This window comes from Saccopteryx bilineata, chromosome 10 (genome assembly GCF_036850765.1).
Source record: "Saccopteryx bilineata isolate mSacBil1 chromosome 10, mSacBil1_pri_phased_curated, whole genome shotgun sequence".
NCBI classification, from domain to species: Eukaryota; Metazoa; Chordata; class Mammalia; order Chiroptera; family Emballonuridae; genus Saccopteryx; species Saccopteryx bilineata.
In genome coordinates this window covers 3,961,144-3,977,668 of record NC_089499.1, presented here as the reverse complement: position 1 = coordinate 3,977,668, position 16,525 = coordinate 3,961,144, and the positions used below count along the sequence as shown (strand labels likewise).

General features: G+C 57.8%; 1 protein-coding gene across 1 annotated transcript in view; it reads right to left on the bottom strand.

Annotated features, from left to right (window-relative positions):
* Positions 1-16,525, bottom strand: part of ITPR1 (inositol 1,4,5-trisphosphate receptor type 1) — a 295,645-nt gene that overhangs the window by 185,602 nt on the left and 93,518 nt on the right. Inside the window, exon 5 of the mRNA XM_066245616.1 lies at positions 2,099-2,214. Within this exon, the coding sequence (XP_066101713.1) occupies positions 2,099-2,214 (116 nt within the window). The remainder of the gene's footprint in view (positions 1-2,098; positions 2,215-16,525) is intronic.

Below are 16,525 nucleotides of genomic sequence, written 5' to 3'. Positions count from 1 at the left end.
TACCACGTTTTAATGACTGCACTGAACAAACGGTGGAAGGGGGGAAAGGTCCAAACAGGAAGGAGGGCAGGAAGCAGAGAGTCGACACCCAGGACCTGCGGGGCCCAGCGGGAACCCCAGACCAGGTCTGGTTTGCTTCTAACTTTCTTTTAAAGCACAGATAGCAAGAAGAGATAAGCTTTCTTCCTCTCTCTCTCTCTCTCTCTCTCTCTCTCTCCCCCTCTCACTCTCTCTCTTTCTCAACAAGGAGTTCAAAGTTCTTGACCACTTCTGGGATTGCACTTGACCAGCTGTGCTGTTTCCTCCTCACGGCTGGCTCCCGGGAAGGCACGCTGAGAGGGTGGGCCGATGAAATCACTATACCTGTGGGGGGGGGCACACAGGGACTGCTGGGTGCCCCTGGCCAGAGCCGCTGCCGTGTGGACGTCGGGTGCTCATTTCAAACTTCTGCTGAATTAGTAGCCAATGCTTTTCTAAGACGTGAAATGTGACCCAGCATGGATGTTGAGTGGCTCTGGAGAGAGCAGAAGACCGGGCAGCCGCTCTCGCCCCCCTCCCCCGCCCACACTGCAGCAGCAGGGCAGTGGGGTGTCCCCGGCAGTCCCGCACACAGCACCCTCCAGCGGGCCATCTGGCCCACCATGTCCCCTTTATTCCTTCCGGCTTGGCCAGCAGGAATCCGAGTTCACAACCCCCACGGCTGGAAATAAAAAGCAAACCCAGGGGGAGAAAGGGCTGGCTGGACACGGATGAATAAGGTTGCTCTGGACAGAATGGTTTTCATGCCAGAAAAGGCAAGGCAGGGCCACGAAACATCCCCCACAAGTGACCCACAGGCGACGCCCACATGACAGCTCTCCGCAGACCTGCCGTCCTGAGCCACCTGTCCCCACCGCTCCACTGGGCTCCCATGCGCCCAGCGCCGACGTCAGGGGGACTCCGACCACTGCAGTGACTCGGTGGCCAGGAGCAATCACTTCCCGTGTCCTCTACGGGGGTCGAGCCGAGCAGTACCTCACTGGAGTACGCAGTTACAGAATGTATTAGTTTTTACTCCTCTTTGGTAATTCATTTTCTTAGATGGGGTCTCTTGAGGTTATATCAGACATGGATTTGATTTCCTATTCGGAGAGTCACACGTTGGCTAGTATAAGTTTAGAAAAATGGGTCTGTTGAGGTTGGGAATGTCTGTCCCAAGACCATTAAAGTAATGGTGCAATTCCTCATGTCTTCAAAGCCATCTGTGTCCATTGTTTCTTCCTCTCTTACCCTCGGACTCCTAGAGATGCCTTAGACTGAGGCTTGTCATTTCCTCTTCCTCCAGGAAGCCCTCCCTGACTACATGTCACCCACCCTGATTCACATGGATGGATCTGGGTGCCCCTTACAGGTGCTCCCACAGCCCTGGTGGTTTGCCCTGGAGTGGAGCTTGCACGTGTCTGTCACCTCCTCTTTGTTCTTTATTAGCTACCCTGAGTGCCAGACACTATTACAGGCCCTGGGTGAACGGTGGTGAACAAGACAGACACTGCGACTGCTCCCGTGGGGCAGTCATCCTCACGAGTGACAGATGACAACTAAGTGGAACTCACACCACGATCCGTGTGGAGAAAGCTGTAGCAGGGTGTCATGATGGCGGGGGCGCACAGGACATCCCTAGACAGGGTGGGGGGAAGGGGAGGCCTGCGCCCGCCAAGAGGAGGGTTGGCGTGAGCGAGCAGGGAGACCACGGGCTCAGCCGAGGAAGTGTCAGGAGAGGAAAGTTCAATACAGAACAGAGTGACGGGGCCGAGGCCGTCACTGAGGGGACCGAGACAGCCCACAGCAGGACCTGCGTGCCGGGCAGGCGGTTCAGAGGCCCCGAGAGCGTTCAGGCCCGGCAGGCGTGGGGTCGGGACGATGGGGGGCACTGCTTGTGTACACCCCCCGAGGAAGGCCACCTGGCCTTTTCGTCACGCCCGGAGCACACGGCACTGGTGACCAGAACCCACCTCTCCTGAGGGCTGCACACGGCACTGGTGACCAGAACCCGCCTCTCCTGAGGGCTGCAGGACGGGCCCCCTGCCCGCCGCGTGGGGCAGCCCCGCTCGGTACATACGTGCAGTTTGTTGAGCAGCACGGCATCTGTGGTACTGTTGGCGCCCGGCTTAGCCGCTTTCCAGAACTGCTTCTGGGCCGAGTAGCGGTTCATGGGACATAGTTTGAAGAGGCAATCTGGGAGGGAGAGAACAGACAGACCTTGTGACCACCGGAGGACACGCCTTCCACCCAGGAAAGAACTCGCCCCCCACCCCCCGGGATTTCCAGGAGGCATGATGGGCTGCATGTGAGTATAAGTGACAGCAAGGCCCTTGCAAGCCTCCCCTTTGACCCTTCAGTCTCAGCACTGCCACATGAGCTCAGGTGAACAAACGGAGGCTTTCAGAAAGCCTCCATTGCTGACGGTCACTTAGCCGGTCAGTGGCAGAGCTGGGACTCAGGAGTCCGGGCAGGCTTCCCCCCTTTGCACACGGCTGCTATCTGCTCTCCTCTCTAGCGGGCAAAGGCCAGGACCTCCCGCCATGCAACAACACACACGGCATTTCCACACACAGAACCGAGGCTTCTAACCAACTACTTAAGAAAAAACATCCTGGAGGGACCTGCCAGGGCGGTGGTCTCTTCAGGGCTGTGAGCAAGTGGACTCTCTGGGGGGAGAAAGGCAACATCTGCCCTTGACCTGAGACAGTTGTGACCCTGTCTCTCGGTCTCAGCACTCATGACATCCTTCCCATGAGGAGCGCCCGGGCGCCTGTGGCTCTACACACTGTGCCACACAGACGCATCCCTAGCGAGATGGACTAGTGGCTCTGATGTCACCCACATGTCAGAGGAGAGGCGTCATCTGCTTCTCCGCCCCTCCCCCTCTCCTTCCTCTCTGTCTCTCTCTTCCCCTCCCGCAGCTGAGTCTCCATTGGAGCAAAGTTGGCCCGGGCGCTGAGGATGGCTCCGTGGCCTCTGCCTCAGGCACTAGAATGGCTCTGGTTGCAGCAGAGCATCGCCCCCTGTTGGGCAGAGCATCGCCCCCTGATGGGCGTGCTGGGTGGATCCCAGTCGGGTGCATGCGGGAGTCTGTCTGACTGCCTCCCCGTTTCCAACTTCAGAAAAGTACAAAAAAATAACAATAATAATAAAAATAAAAACGATAGCCAGCACTGCTTAAAATACCATCTCTGATGATACACTGTGCCCAGAAGCTCCTGTGAACCTTACAGCACTGATGCTAACGTGACAATCATGACAAACAGGACGCGACATTGTGGTTCAGTCTTAATCTTCTGCATCCATGTTTATTTCCCGGCTTGTTTTTAAAACGCAGGTATTAGTACAACAACACCACATCTAGGAACTTGTATATTCTTTCTATAAATATACTTGCTCCCAAAAGTTAGGGGGTATCTGTAAGTGGTATATTTGTACACGTAATTCAGGGGTGTATCGTCCATTTTTAAAATACAGAGATGACATCAAAGAAGTTTAGGAGTAACTGCTCTAAAAACAAACAAACTAGTATTAAAAGTGACACTCCCTAGAAAGTTTACAATCGGACAAACTGGGTTTTCACACGGTAAATTGTTGTAGAGTAACATCGAATAAATTTGGAAGGAATACCCAGATTTGAAGAAATTGCCCCCTGAAACGAGGTCAGCACAAGCATTAAAAATATATCTCCGACCCACTGGACACTTACTCTCATCAGTTCGTTAACACAGATTCCCTGAAAGGACCTTGACCCGGTAGACACTCACTCTCATCTTGGCCACATAACAGTCTCAAAGTTCATCTGCTGTCAAACACACGAACAGGGCGTTCCTCTAAACCAGATCGCTCTTTCTTCTCGCTGGAGTACGCTCTTACCAAGGACGCCGCCGCCCAAACACTTGACGTTGTTCAGGGGAAAAAAACTGTTTAACTGTACATCTAAAAGGTACCTTCCCCCTGTCTGCCACCTCCTTCTTCACCAGCTAGTTCTCGCCAGTCCCAGGCAGTCTCGGGACGGCTCGCGTCCACCTCTGTCAGGAACCCACCAGCTGAAAGGAGTGAGGAGTGACCACGGAAGACAGGACCTCGGTCTTGGGAGAACAGAGGACACAGCAGGAAACCCAGTGAAACACAAGGCTGTTCTCCTCTTGCGGAAGCCGTCGGGAGACACGATATTTTTTTCTACCGGTTTGATATAAGTGTGTGTAACGTTCCATCACCCTGTGAACAAGCGCACACAACCATGAGACCACTGGCCACTGCCAAGTGTCCCATCTGTGACACGGGGCAGAGGGTGGCACAGGGCTGGGCAAGGGGCAGATGCCCCTGATAATCACACGACTTCAGAAAAGCATTCAAAGCACGCAAGTCGCCGGTGTCCGTATCTGACACAGGACTTAACTCCGTGGACGGCGTGGAGTAACTTTCGAGGCTGACCCACAGGAAGACGTGGAGAGTGACCCGATCTGTTCTCCTCCCACATTATACTTCCCTACAACGCGGCCAAAGAGCGCCCCCTCGGAGCTCCAGCTGGACGCAGGCTGATCCTGGGAGCTGCGGGCTGGGTGTACACGCCGAGGGGCACCTGTGCCACAGAACGCTCCATCCATCCTGCGATGGCCCTGACACAGCCGCGGCAAGCATCCCCCTGAACAGACCAGGGGCCGACGCGGCTCTGCACTTCAGATCGCCTGGCCTTCTCCCGAGGGGAGAGCGTGCATTTCAGCGCCCTCGGCCCCACCGCAGCCCAGCCACAACTCCCGGGCCAGCGGCGCTCCCTGGGCGGCACCGAGCCTGGCCTGGGATGGGCCCGCTCACAACCCCGCCGTCTGCGTCCACGGAGGCAGAGATGCTGACACACTCGAACCAGAGCCGCGTGCGCCTGGCTGATGACGGCCTGACTTCCCGGTTGCTTAGCAATGGACTCGAGGCGGAAATTAAACGAAGCAGCTTGACTGTGATGTCACCTTCTGAAATTCTGCAACGCGGTGGCTCCGGTGCCCTTTGCTACTTGGACGGCCCAGTAGGGCGACACTGAAGTTCTGCTGGGTCCCCACGCTATGTGCCGAGTACAGAAATACACAAACGCGGGAAGTCCGGAGGAAGACCAGGCCCACGTACCACCCACCCAGGGTAAAGGGGGCACCTGTGTGTGCCTATGGATGTGCGTGGACGCACACGCACTGTGGCTGGCTCTCGCTCCAAAAAAAAAGAAAAAGAAAAAGGGCCATGAAGACTATCTTATGATAAGTGTTATTTTAGGCTTCAGAAGAATAGACTAAACGCGGCTTTCAAAAAAAAAAAATGATTTTGGAATATTCCTAAGCTTTAGGAGACGCCACATGAGCCCGCAAGGGAGAAGCTACAGGGAGAGGCTCGGGGTTCATCGCTGGGGGGCTGCGGGCGGGGGGCCCTCCACGGTGTGAACAGCGTTGTGGAACCAGGGTGGAGAGGGCGCCCAGCAGTGCAGCAGACATGTTACCTACGAAACGAGCATGGTGCCGTGCGGGAGAGAGAACCCGGGGCGAGAGGGGCCGCAGGTGTGCGTGGTGCCATGCGGGAGAGAGAACCCGGGGGCGAGAGGGGCCGCAGGTGTGCGTGGTGCCGTGCGGGGGGGAGAGAGAACCCGGGGGCGAGAGGGGCCGCAGGTGTGCGTGGTGCCGTGCGGGGGGGGGGGGAGAGAACCCGGGGCGAGAGGGGCCGCAGGTGTGCGTGGTGCCGTGCGGGGGGGAGAGAGAACCCGGGGCGAGAGGGGCCGCAGGTGTGCGTGGTGCCGTGCGGGGGGGAGAGAGAACCTGGGGCGAGAGGGGCCGCAGGTGTGCGTGGTGCCATGCGGGAGAGAGAACCCGGGGCGAGAGGGGCCGCAGGTGTGCGTGGTGCCATGCGGGAGAGAGAACCCGGGGGCGAGAGGGGCCGCAGGTGTGCGTGGTGCCGTGCGGGGGGGAGAGAGAACCCGGGGGCGAGAGGGGCCGCAGGTGTGCGTGGTGCCGTGCGGGGGGGGGGGGAGAGAGAACCCGGGGCGAGAGGGGCCGCAGGTGTGCGTGGTGCCGTGCGGGGGGGGGGGAGAGAGAACCTGGGGCGAGAGGGGCCGCAGGTGTGCGTGGTGCCGTGCGGGAGAGAGAACCCGGGGGCGAGAGGGGCCGCAGGTGTGCGTGGTGCCATGCGGGAGAGAGAACCCGGGGGCGAGAGGGGCCGCAGGTGTGCGTGGTGCCGTGCGGGGGGGAGAGAGAACCCGGGGGCGAGAGGGGCCGCAGGTGTGCGTGGTGCCGTGCGGGGGGGGGGGGAGAGAGAACCTGGGGCGAGAGGGGCCGCAGGTGTGCGTGGTGCCGTGCGGGGGGGGGGAGAGAGAACCTGGGGGCGAGAGGGGCCGCAGGTGTGCGTGGTGCCGTGCGGGAGAGAACCCAGGGGCGAGAGGGGCCGCAGGTGTGCGTGGTGCCGTGCGGAAGAGAGAACCCGGGGGCGAGAGGGGCCGCAGGTGTGCGTGGTGCCGTGCGGGAGAGAGAACCCGGGGGCGAGAGGGGCCGCAGGTGTGCGTGGTGCCGTGCGGGAGAGAGAACCCGGGGCGAGAGGGGCCGCAGGTGTGCGTGGTGCCGTGCGGGGGGGAGAGAGAACCCGGGGGCGAGAGGGGCCGCAGGTGTGCGTGGTGCCATGCGGGAGAGAACCCAGGGGCGAGAAGGGCCGCAGGTGTGCGTGGTGCCGTGCGGGAGAAAACCCAGGGGCGAGAGGGGCCGCAGGTGTGCGTGGTGCCGTGCGGGAGAGAACCCGGGGGCGAGAGGGGCCGCAGGTGTGCGTGGTGCCGTGCGGGAGAGAACCCGGGGGCGAGAGGGGCCGCAGGTGTGCGTGGTGCCATGCGGGAGAGAACCCGGGGGCGAGAGGGGCCGCAGGTGTGCGTGGTGCCGTGCGGGAGAGAGAACCCGGGGGCGAGAGGGGCCGCAGGTGTGCGTGGTGCCGTGCGGGAGAGAGAACCCGGGGGCGAGAGGGGCCGCAGGTGTGCGTGGTGCCGTGCGGGGGGGAGAGAGAACCCGGGGGCGAGAGGGGCCGCAGGTGTGCGTGGTGCCGTGCGGGGGGGAGAGAGAACCCGGGGGCGAGAGGGGCCGCAGGTGTGCGTGGTGCCGTGCGGGGGGGGGAGAGAGAACCCGGGGGCGAGAGGGGCCGCAGGTGTGCGTGGTGCCGTGCGGGGGGGGGGGAGAGAGAACCCGGGGGCGAGAGGGGCCGCAGGTGTGCGTGGTGCCGTGCGGGGGGGGGGAGAGAGAACCCGGGGGCGAGAGGGGCCGCAGGTGTGCGTGGTGCCATGCGGGAGAGAACCCGGGGGCGAGAGGGGCCGCAGGTGTGCGTGGCGCCATGCGGGAGAGAACCCGGGGGCGAGAGGGGCCGCAGGTGTGTGTGGTGCCGTGCAGGGGGGAGAGAGAACCCGGGGGCGAGAGGGGCCGCAGGTGTGCGTGGTGCCGTGCGGGGGGGAGAGAACCCGGGGGCGAGAGGGGCCGCAGGTGTGTGTGGTGCCGTGCGGGAGAGAACCCGGGGGCGAGAGGGGCCGCAGGTGTGCGTGGTGCCATGCGGGAGAGAACCCAGGGGCGAGAGGGGCCGCAGGTGTGCGGCCAGCCCTCTGCAGGGTCTCACGGCGGACATGCAGGCTGCAGAAGGAAACAGCGGAGAGGCCCCAGAGCCCTCCACACCCCTGGAAAGTGCAGGACCCCCAGGGAGGAGACTCTCTCTGTTCTGTCACTCTGGTTACCCTGCAGTTGAATTAATCACCCACGTGATTAAGAAAGGACCCGGGTCGGTCACAGAGACAGGCGGCTGGTGAGGAGAAGCGGCCCTCACGGTGGCCATCAGGACGGAAGCGTAGCAGCAGCCAGCTTGGACAGACACCTGGTACAGAGCCCAGAGACGGAGTCCGGCTGAAGGGCATGGGGCCCGAGGAGACCGAGGGGCCTCGCCCGCCCGCTTGCTGGTGAGCGGGGTGCAGCGGCCGAGGGCTGTCAGCAGAGGACAACCTGGCGTGGCTCGTGTTCCCGGGGGGGGGGGCTTCCTCTTGGTGATGGCACCTGCCAAGGCAGGGAGGGCTGGGAGGGCCAGTGGGGGGAGGGGAGTGAAAACGAACTTCACGCTCGCCACGATGCTTCGTTCCCATCGCCCATGAGACACCCCAGCTGAAATGCTGAGTCAGCCGCCCGTGGACGAGCAGTTTGAAACCACAAAGCAGCCAGTTATTTCAGGAGGTGAGGGGGAGACAGGAGAGGAAGGATGGGGTGCTGGGGTGGGGGTGGGGAGAGGAGGGTGGAGGAAGCCGGTGTTACAAACACGAGGCGGCTCCCATCTGCCGCAAGGGAGACCCTTCCAAATCTAGAGAAGATGTTCGTCAGGGCTGAGAGAGCTGGAACTTGATTCAGAGTTTTCACAGGGCAGAGTAAGAGCCTCTTCTTCCCCTTCCCACCCCCTTATGCCCTTCCCCCCGCCAAAAAATAAAACAAAACACAAGGAAAATTAAAACCCCAAAACCCAGCTCCACCTACTATGAAACTCAACTCCACTATCCCAAGTTGCAACAAATGAAAATGGGAAGAGACTGGAGGGGTGGACCTCGCCCATGGGGGCCCTCGCCGATGGAGGACCTCGCCCATGGGGGACCTCATCCATGGAGGACCTCGCCCATGGAGGACCTCGCCCATGGAGGACCTCGCTGATGGGGGCCCTCATCCATGGAGGACCTCGCCCATGGGGGATCTCATCCATGGGGGACCTCGCCCATGGGAGACCTCGCTGATGGGAGCCCTCGCTGATGGGGCACCTCATCCATGGGGGCCCTCGCCCATGGGAGCCCTCGCTGATGGGGGACCTCATCCATGGAGGACCTCGCCCATGGGGGCCCTCGCTGATGGGGGACCTCATCCATGGGGGCCCTCGCCCATGGGAGCCCTCGCTGATGGGGGACCTCATCCATGGGAGACCTCGCCAATGGGAGCCCTCGCTGATGGGGGACCTCATCCATGGAGGACCTCGCCCATGGGAGACCTCGCCGATGGGAGCCCTCGCCGATGGGGGACCTCATCCATGGGGGCCCTCGCCCATGGGGTCCCTCGCCGATGGAGGACCTCGCCCTGTGTCTGCAAACGGGCGTGGGGGGGGAGCAAGCTGACTTGCCCTGTAGAACCCAGAAAGGCTCAGGGACCCACGATGACACTGTGCAGGGCAGCTCACCCACAGGGCTCCAGGGGCTGAGGACAGTGGTGAGGACCAGGAGTGACAGATGACCCCAGCCGTCCCCCACACGGAAACATCGTGAGGTTTTTTCAGAGGGAAAGACGACTCGGTAAATGCTACAAAAGAGCTAAGCACATACAGAAAAATAAGATACTACTAACTCCAGGGGAAGAGGTGCGGGCACGTTCACATCCAGTGTATCTTCTTGAGCTCAGCAGTGAACAGTATTTACACAGTCCTAAGAATCTGAGGCTGAATATTACTTCAGCCAAAAAAAAAAAAAAAAAGGTGGCCCTGGCCGGTTGGCTCAGTGGTAGAGCGTCGGCCTGGTGTGCAGAAGTCTCGGGTTTAATTCCCGGCCAGGGCACACAGGAGAAGCGCCCATCTGCTTCTCCACCCCTCCCCCTCTCCTTCCTCTCTATCTCTCTCTTCCCCTCCCGCAGCCGAGGCTCCATTGGAGCAAAGTTGGCCTGGGCGCTGGGGATGGCTCCTTGGCCTCTGCCCCAGGCGCTAGAGTGGCTCTGGTCGCGGCAGAGCGACGCCCCGGAGGGGCAGAGCATCGCCCCCTGGTGGGCAGAGCGTCACCCCTGGTGGGCAGAGCATTGCCCCTGGTGGGCGTGCCGGGTGGATCCTGGTTGGGCGCATGCGGGAGTCTGTCTGACTGTCTCTCCCCGTTTCCAGCTTCAGAAAAATACAAAAAAAAAGGTGATGTAACTCTAATGGGAAGACGGAGGAGAAACAGGAAAGTGTCAGAAAGCCGAGCGCCTCTGCAGTAACAGGAAGTCACAGGGTGAGATTTAAAACAGATTAATCTACAGACATCAAGAGACTCGCGTCATCTGGAAACGCCGCGGAAAATACCAGACGAGAATGTTAACATATTTTGAATTGTTGCCGCTGGGAAGCGGGAAGGCGCGAGGTGTCGGGCTGGGGGCTGTTCTCTGTTCTGCATCCATCTCGACACTTGACCTTTGTAATTGAGGTGACATTTGCATACCCCAAAAATTAACCATTGGGAAGCAAAGACGTGGGTGGCACCTGGCCCAATCACAGGGCTGTGCGTTTCCAAACCACTGTCACCACCCCCAAAGGGAGCTCTGTACCCCGGAAGCACTTCACCCACCACCCCCAACCCTTCACCTTTTTAAAGGAAGTGCACATATCCGTGAAGATATTTAACTTTCTTAAAGGACCTTTTGGTCCTCGGTTGCTGTTCAGTTTTTACAGAGCCGTCTCCTTTACCACCACAGAGTAACCAAGGCAACCGGCCGGACAAGGGCTAGGATCAGCGGGGCCATGGAAACCTTCCTGCGTGGTCGGCAGAACACACAAACCAGTGCGGCCACTGTGGACACACCCCGGCAGGAATCCATCAAGTGAACACAAACGACCACTGACCTCTGACCCAGCCACTCTGCCAGTGGGTACAGGTTGCTAAGCAACCCCCGGCAGGTCCTGGGCCTCACCTCCACAGGTGCCAGGCCCGCTAGGAAAGGGAGCGTGAGAGGGCACACCTGGCTGTCCACCCACGGCTGGAGCTCACAGGTCATCGGCGACAGCCAATCACACGACAATCAAGCTGAGAGAGGCTGTGAGCCGCGCGCCCGGGCCCGGGCCAGAGAAACACCGTCTCTGCTGGGCACCCGGCCAAGCTGGGCCGCAGTCTGCACTCAGGGCCCGCGCGCCCACGTCACTGCCTCACGCCCCGCCCACTGGTGGGTGCCGCTAGCAGCTGGCGACACAAACCCTGTCCCCGCACTCACGGAGGGTAAGCTCTTCAAATCCACCCCGGTGACCAAAAAGACAATCCACAGGCTCTCACATTTTTTTCTTTTAAATCTGCATTCACCAGTCTACAGAAATGAAACTTTATACAGGAATAAATACAGGGGAGGTTTACGTGGGCTACGGTTATGAAAAATTTAAGTGTGAACTGTTCGTGTCTTGCCTTCTTTTGGAAAGGAGGAGAGGAAACAGAATGAAACTTACAGAGAGGAACAGACAATATAATTAACAAAGAGAAAGGGGGGACTATTAATTCCCCACCACGGGAGCGAAGATTTAAAAGAAGTAATGAAACAGGACTGCAAAACAATCCTTATTTTAAGGTCTCTGCCAACTCAGGCTTCCTAGACTGAAGTTTCCCAGGGCCGGGCCTTCTCTGCCTCCCTCACCATTCCGGCCCCCGGGGCATTCAGCAAACTCGGGGCCAGTGAACCAGTGGACAGAGGCTCAGGGCTGGAAGGACGCTGAGAGGGCCGCCTGCAGGAGGAAGGCTCGCTCATTGCCATCAGAAGCCTTCCGTGAACAACAACGAACTCCATGTGTCCTTGGCACGTTATCACATTTCCCAAGCCACGACAGGAGCCCTTGGAAGTGACCTTTTCCAACTGGGACAGCAAATACGCCTTCTGTGACCTGTCTGCACACAAACACAGACACTGTTACCAAGAGACAAAGGACGATGAGGTAATTAATTATTCCCCCAACTAGGTGACTAGATGCTCTTCCTGAGTAGAAGACTCAGGACAGATGCTGTTGAAGGGAACAAGCTGACAACCAGCGGTAAATAAACCCTAGAGATGTGACCCACAGTACAGAGAACAGGGGCAGCACTGCTACTAGACTTGCTGAGACAAGAACTCAATTATTGCAACCCCTGAACTAAGGATACAATGTTAACGGGATGGAAGTGTCAATGATCTACAGGGGCAATCATATTACAATACTGTATAAATGTATCAAGTTAAGACGTTGTACTCCTAGAATTTAAACAGTGCTCTATGTCAAATGTACATCAATTAGAAACATGTTAGAAAAGAAGCTGAGAACACCTGCCGCTCTGACTTTCCTGGCTACGGGACCATCCTTCCCAACCACAGGAAGAGCCGGAAATCGTAGGGAGAAACTTCCTTTTTCATCTCCTTTAGCTCAGGCAATTAAACGTGCCTTGACCTGTTTGCAAGGACTACTGAATACGGATGAACTTCACCCCAGAGACAGTAAAAGATCAGCTGGAAAGGCCAGGCCTGCTCCCGTTGTGGACCAGAAATGGGGCCAGAAGTTCCTTCCGAGCACAGGCACTTGCCGTGGCTTGAACAGTGGGGACAGTGGCAGGCTGTGCCAGTTCAGGGTTGTTCGCGGCAGCAGAGCCGGATATCCAGGGGCAATGGTCACTGGGACACAGATGCCACCGTTTCAAAGGGTTCTAAGCCAGAACCTGGCAGTGTCCCCATGCCTCCCTTAGCGCCTGACCTGGCTACCCCGCTGCCTTGCCGACTCCGTGAGCAATCCCACGTTCCCCTCACGGTCACCTCTTTCACCCAGGTTGGTCAGTTTCTGCTGTCTGCCACCCAGAGTCCTGGCGGGGATGGAGCATCGCCAACATCGTACACTCTGAAGGCCACGGAAATAAACGGAGGATTTCGCCATCACCAGAGACAGTGCCCCAAACACAGAAGGCAGTCGGCAAAGCGGTTCCTGCCCTGGCTCTGCCACTTGCTGAGCCACCTGGCCAGGTGATGGTGGCGGGTGACTCCCCGGAAACCCAGGTGCGCAGGCACGGACAGGTACGCTGGTCTGCCACCTGGCTGACGGCTCCAGCCCATGTCAGCTCTGTGATTGCGGGGAAAACAATCTTCTCCTGACATTTTCATATCTTGCCTATACAAGGGCACTGCCCATCGTGGCTGTGGGTCAAATAAGTTTGCAAATATGATGTATATGTTTGCTCGCATTGGGTGTGAGAGACAGGCTGGAAGCAGGCAGGGTCTTTACAGCCTAAGGTTTAGTTTTAAGACTAAGCCTTTCCCACCCTTTTAATACTAAGATCTTCTCAACACTAAGCTTTTCCCCACACCCTTGACTGTTGCATGATGTGGGGTGGTGCACTCTTATGAGGAATCCCATTTATGCCTCAGATAAGTGGCTTTGTATCAGAGACCTCGTTTGTATACTGGCTTAAAGGCTTTAATTTCTACACTATAAAATAAGGGAAACCAGGAGCTTGCTCTCTCGGTTCCTGAAATGAGCATTGCAGAGGAGAGGCAGCCAAGATGGTGGAGTGCTGAAGGAGAAGCCAGTTTGTACAGAGTTTGTGCAGAGAAAAGGAGATGGGGAACAGAGGTGAATGAGACTGGTGAGGTAGAACCTCTTATTCTAGGAAACTCGGATGAGTCAGTGGCTTTGGGAGCCCTGAATGAAAAGGGAAGTGTTTTCCCACTGTGTGTATTTCTCGCCCGCTGGGTGCAAGCTAGGATTAAAGGTAATGGCCCACCAGTTCTTGGCTCCGTTGTTTCGTTACCGTCTATCTGAATCAAACCTGAACCTGCATGGGCCAGGAGGCTGTGACGGTGGCTGCGACTACTGGCTTTACAGTGGCTAACTCACTAATGTAAAAGGTTAACTGACAACTCGACTCAGAGCACTTAGTTCACATCCCCACACAGAGGAAACACTCAGTCAACACGGCCCCCGTGACAGGGCGGACAAACCAACCACGTGTTCACGCCAGGTGGCCCGGCTGCAGTCGGACACGAACTACTTCGACTGCAGAAGTAGTTGGACCTCTGATGGACTTCACAGACGTTGCTGTGAGGGCAGAAGCCAAGGCAAGCGGGGGTCCACGGGTACTGAACGAGCCACAGTCAAGAACAGGCACAGGCCCTGGCCGGTTGGCTCAGCGGTAGAGCGTCGGCCTGGTGTGCGGGAGACCCAGGTTCGATTCCTGGCCAGGGCACATAGGAGAGGCGCCCATTTGCTTCTCCACCCCTCCGCCGCGCTTTCCTCTCTGTCTCTCTCTTCCCCTCCCGCAGCCAAGGCTCCATTGGAGCAAAGATGGCCCGGGCGCTGGGGATGGCTCTGTGGCCTCTGCCCCAGGCATTAGAGTGGCTCTGGTCGCAACATGGCGACGCCCAGGATGGGCAGAGCATCGCCCCCTGGTGGGCAGAGCGTCGCCCCTGGTGGGCGTGCCGGGTGGATCCCGGTCGGGCGCATGCGGGAGTCTGTCTGACTGTCTCTCTCCGTTTCCAGCTTCAGAAAAATACAAAAAAAAAAAAAGAAAAAAAAGAACAGGCACAGTGAACCGACAGAGAGAGTCAGAAGAGTGGGGTTGGTCACCTTTGTGGGGGGTGAGTTCCTCAGGAAGAGGCACTTTCTGGGGTGCTGGAGACGGTCTCAAGTCTGGGTGGGGGCACGCAGGCACAGGCATGTGAGACGTCCCTGAGCTGGGCAGTTAAGATGCGAGCGCCTACGTGTGTGTGTGTGTGTGTGTGTGTGTGAGAGAGAGAGAGAGAGAGAGAGAGAGAGAGAGAGAAAGAGAAAGAGAGAGAGAGAGAGAGAGAGAGAGAACGGCATTAAAGACGGACACGAGGTAGGCAGCACCTTTCTCACATAGAGGAGGATGAAGCAAACATTCCCTCCTGGGAAAGGTGAACGGCAGTGTCGGGCTCCATCGCTGGGGGAGACAGGCTTCGTTCTGTCCGCTGGGCTGGGCGTCTGCGGGTTTGTCAGGGGGAGGAGGAAGGGCGGGGTGGAGACGACATCACAGACTCCCCACATGGCCTGGGCTGTGTGCGCTCTGGGCACCCTGGGCAGTGCGCACTCCCTGGCCTAAGGCCTAGTGCCCTCGGGCACTGTGACCTCTCTCCCACCATCCCTGCTGAGTCCCTGCTCTATCCAAACAGCTTTACATCATTAACAGGCCGCAGTTAAAAAATCTAATCTGTAACAAACGGCTGTGCTGTCTGGTATTTGCTACAAAATAATGGGGGAGAAGGGAGAGAGGGGGTGGATTACAGGGGAAATGGGATGGTCTTGAGTTGCTAACTGCTGAAGGTGCATGTCGGGTACTCAGAGGTCCTTGATACTATTATGCTCTTGACTTGTATATAAGCTTTCATTCTTACACATGAAAAAGTCTTTGATATTTATTTTCAAGTATAAATTTTTAGAAAAACCAAACAAATACTCATCAAGGTCAAAACTAGGTTATTTTTCTTTAAATCCCAATTAGAAAGACAGACAACAAAAATAAAAAGAGAAAGAAAGAAAGAAAAGGGAGGGGGGGGGAAGGCCTGCTATACCTGGTCTAATTTGCCAATCTACCTAAAAACCAATATACCCTGGAAAGGGCGAACAGTAGGATGAACTTGTTAAAAAGAAGAAAAAAAAAAATACAACAGACAGACGTGCACCAAAAATGAGAGGAGATCCCCAGCTCTCGTTAGATCTGTGCCTGCCCAGCAATACCCGCCGTCTCTGTGCCCAGCCCCGGCTATTTCAAACACTGACACACCTGGAACTTCTGTCACATCTTCTGCAGGAGGACACGCAGCAGGGCGGGGAGGGTCTGGTCTGAAAGGAGTTACGTGAGCTGGATGCCCCCGGGCCCCCCTGGAAAAACACTCTCCCGTCGGAAACACCATTCCACGAAGGACGCGCAGGCCCTGTCTCTGGAAGGAATTTGACTTCTCCTTCATTCAACGAACGGTTTATTAAGCATTTGTGTCCTACATGTAAAAAAGCAGGTTCTCAGCAGAACCTGGTCCCTGAGTGTCCTCAGAGGAGAAAGAGGGAGTCAGAGGACAATGGGTCCCTCCAGGGTGTTAGGAGCTAAGGTCTCTGACACCCCAGGGAGCCCCTCTGTGCCGCTCCCCCCACTTACCAGACCCCCCCCCCCACGAGCTGGGCCCTTCCTGCCACACAGTTTTAACCTTTCTCACAGGAAATCAACCCTCAACGAACAGCTTCCTTCCCAAGAGACCCTGCCACCGTCCCCAAACCATGAGAATGGAACTGATGAAAAACACACACCAGGAGTCTCTCAAACACGGCAGTCTGCTGACCCTCAATCAAGAGAAAGCTGTTTTCTTGATTTATGTCCTGACCTGGGCTTCCTGTGCTCAGGCCTCGCGATTTTATCCCAGTGAACAGCCACCGTCCCCCGGAAATGTAAGTCAGGCCCGTCGAGCACAGTGATGGCCACGCCGTTCTCTCCCCCAGAACACCACCCTGGAGAGGCGGCACATTCGCCCTCCGGCCGCCTGTGTGTCCTGGTGACCCAACGCCCCGCAAACACGGGTCCCGGGAACAGCCAGAGGCAGAGGCCCTGACACCCAAAGGGCTGCGCTGAGTGGATCCACAGACTGAGGTTCACAGCGGGACCGTGCTCAGCAGTCAGGAAGCCCAGACTATCGACAGAACCAACAGCACAAACGAATCGTGTCTTAAGTCTGCCGTGTGAAGGAAGTCCAACCCAAGAGCACGCCCCGCGCGATTCCGTTTACGCACAGATCTCTAGGAG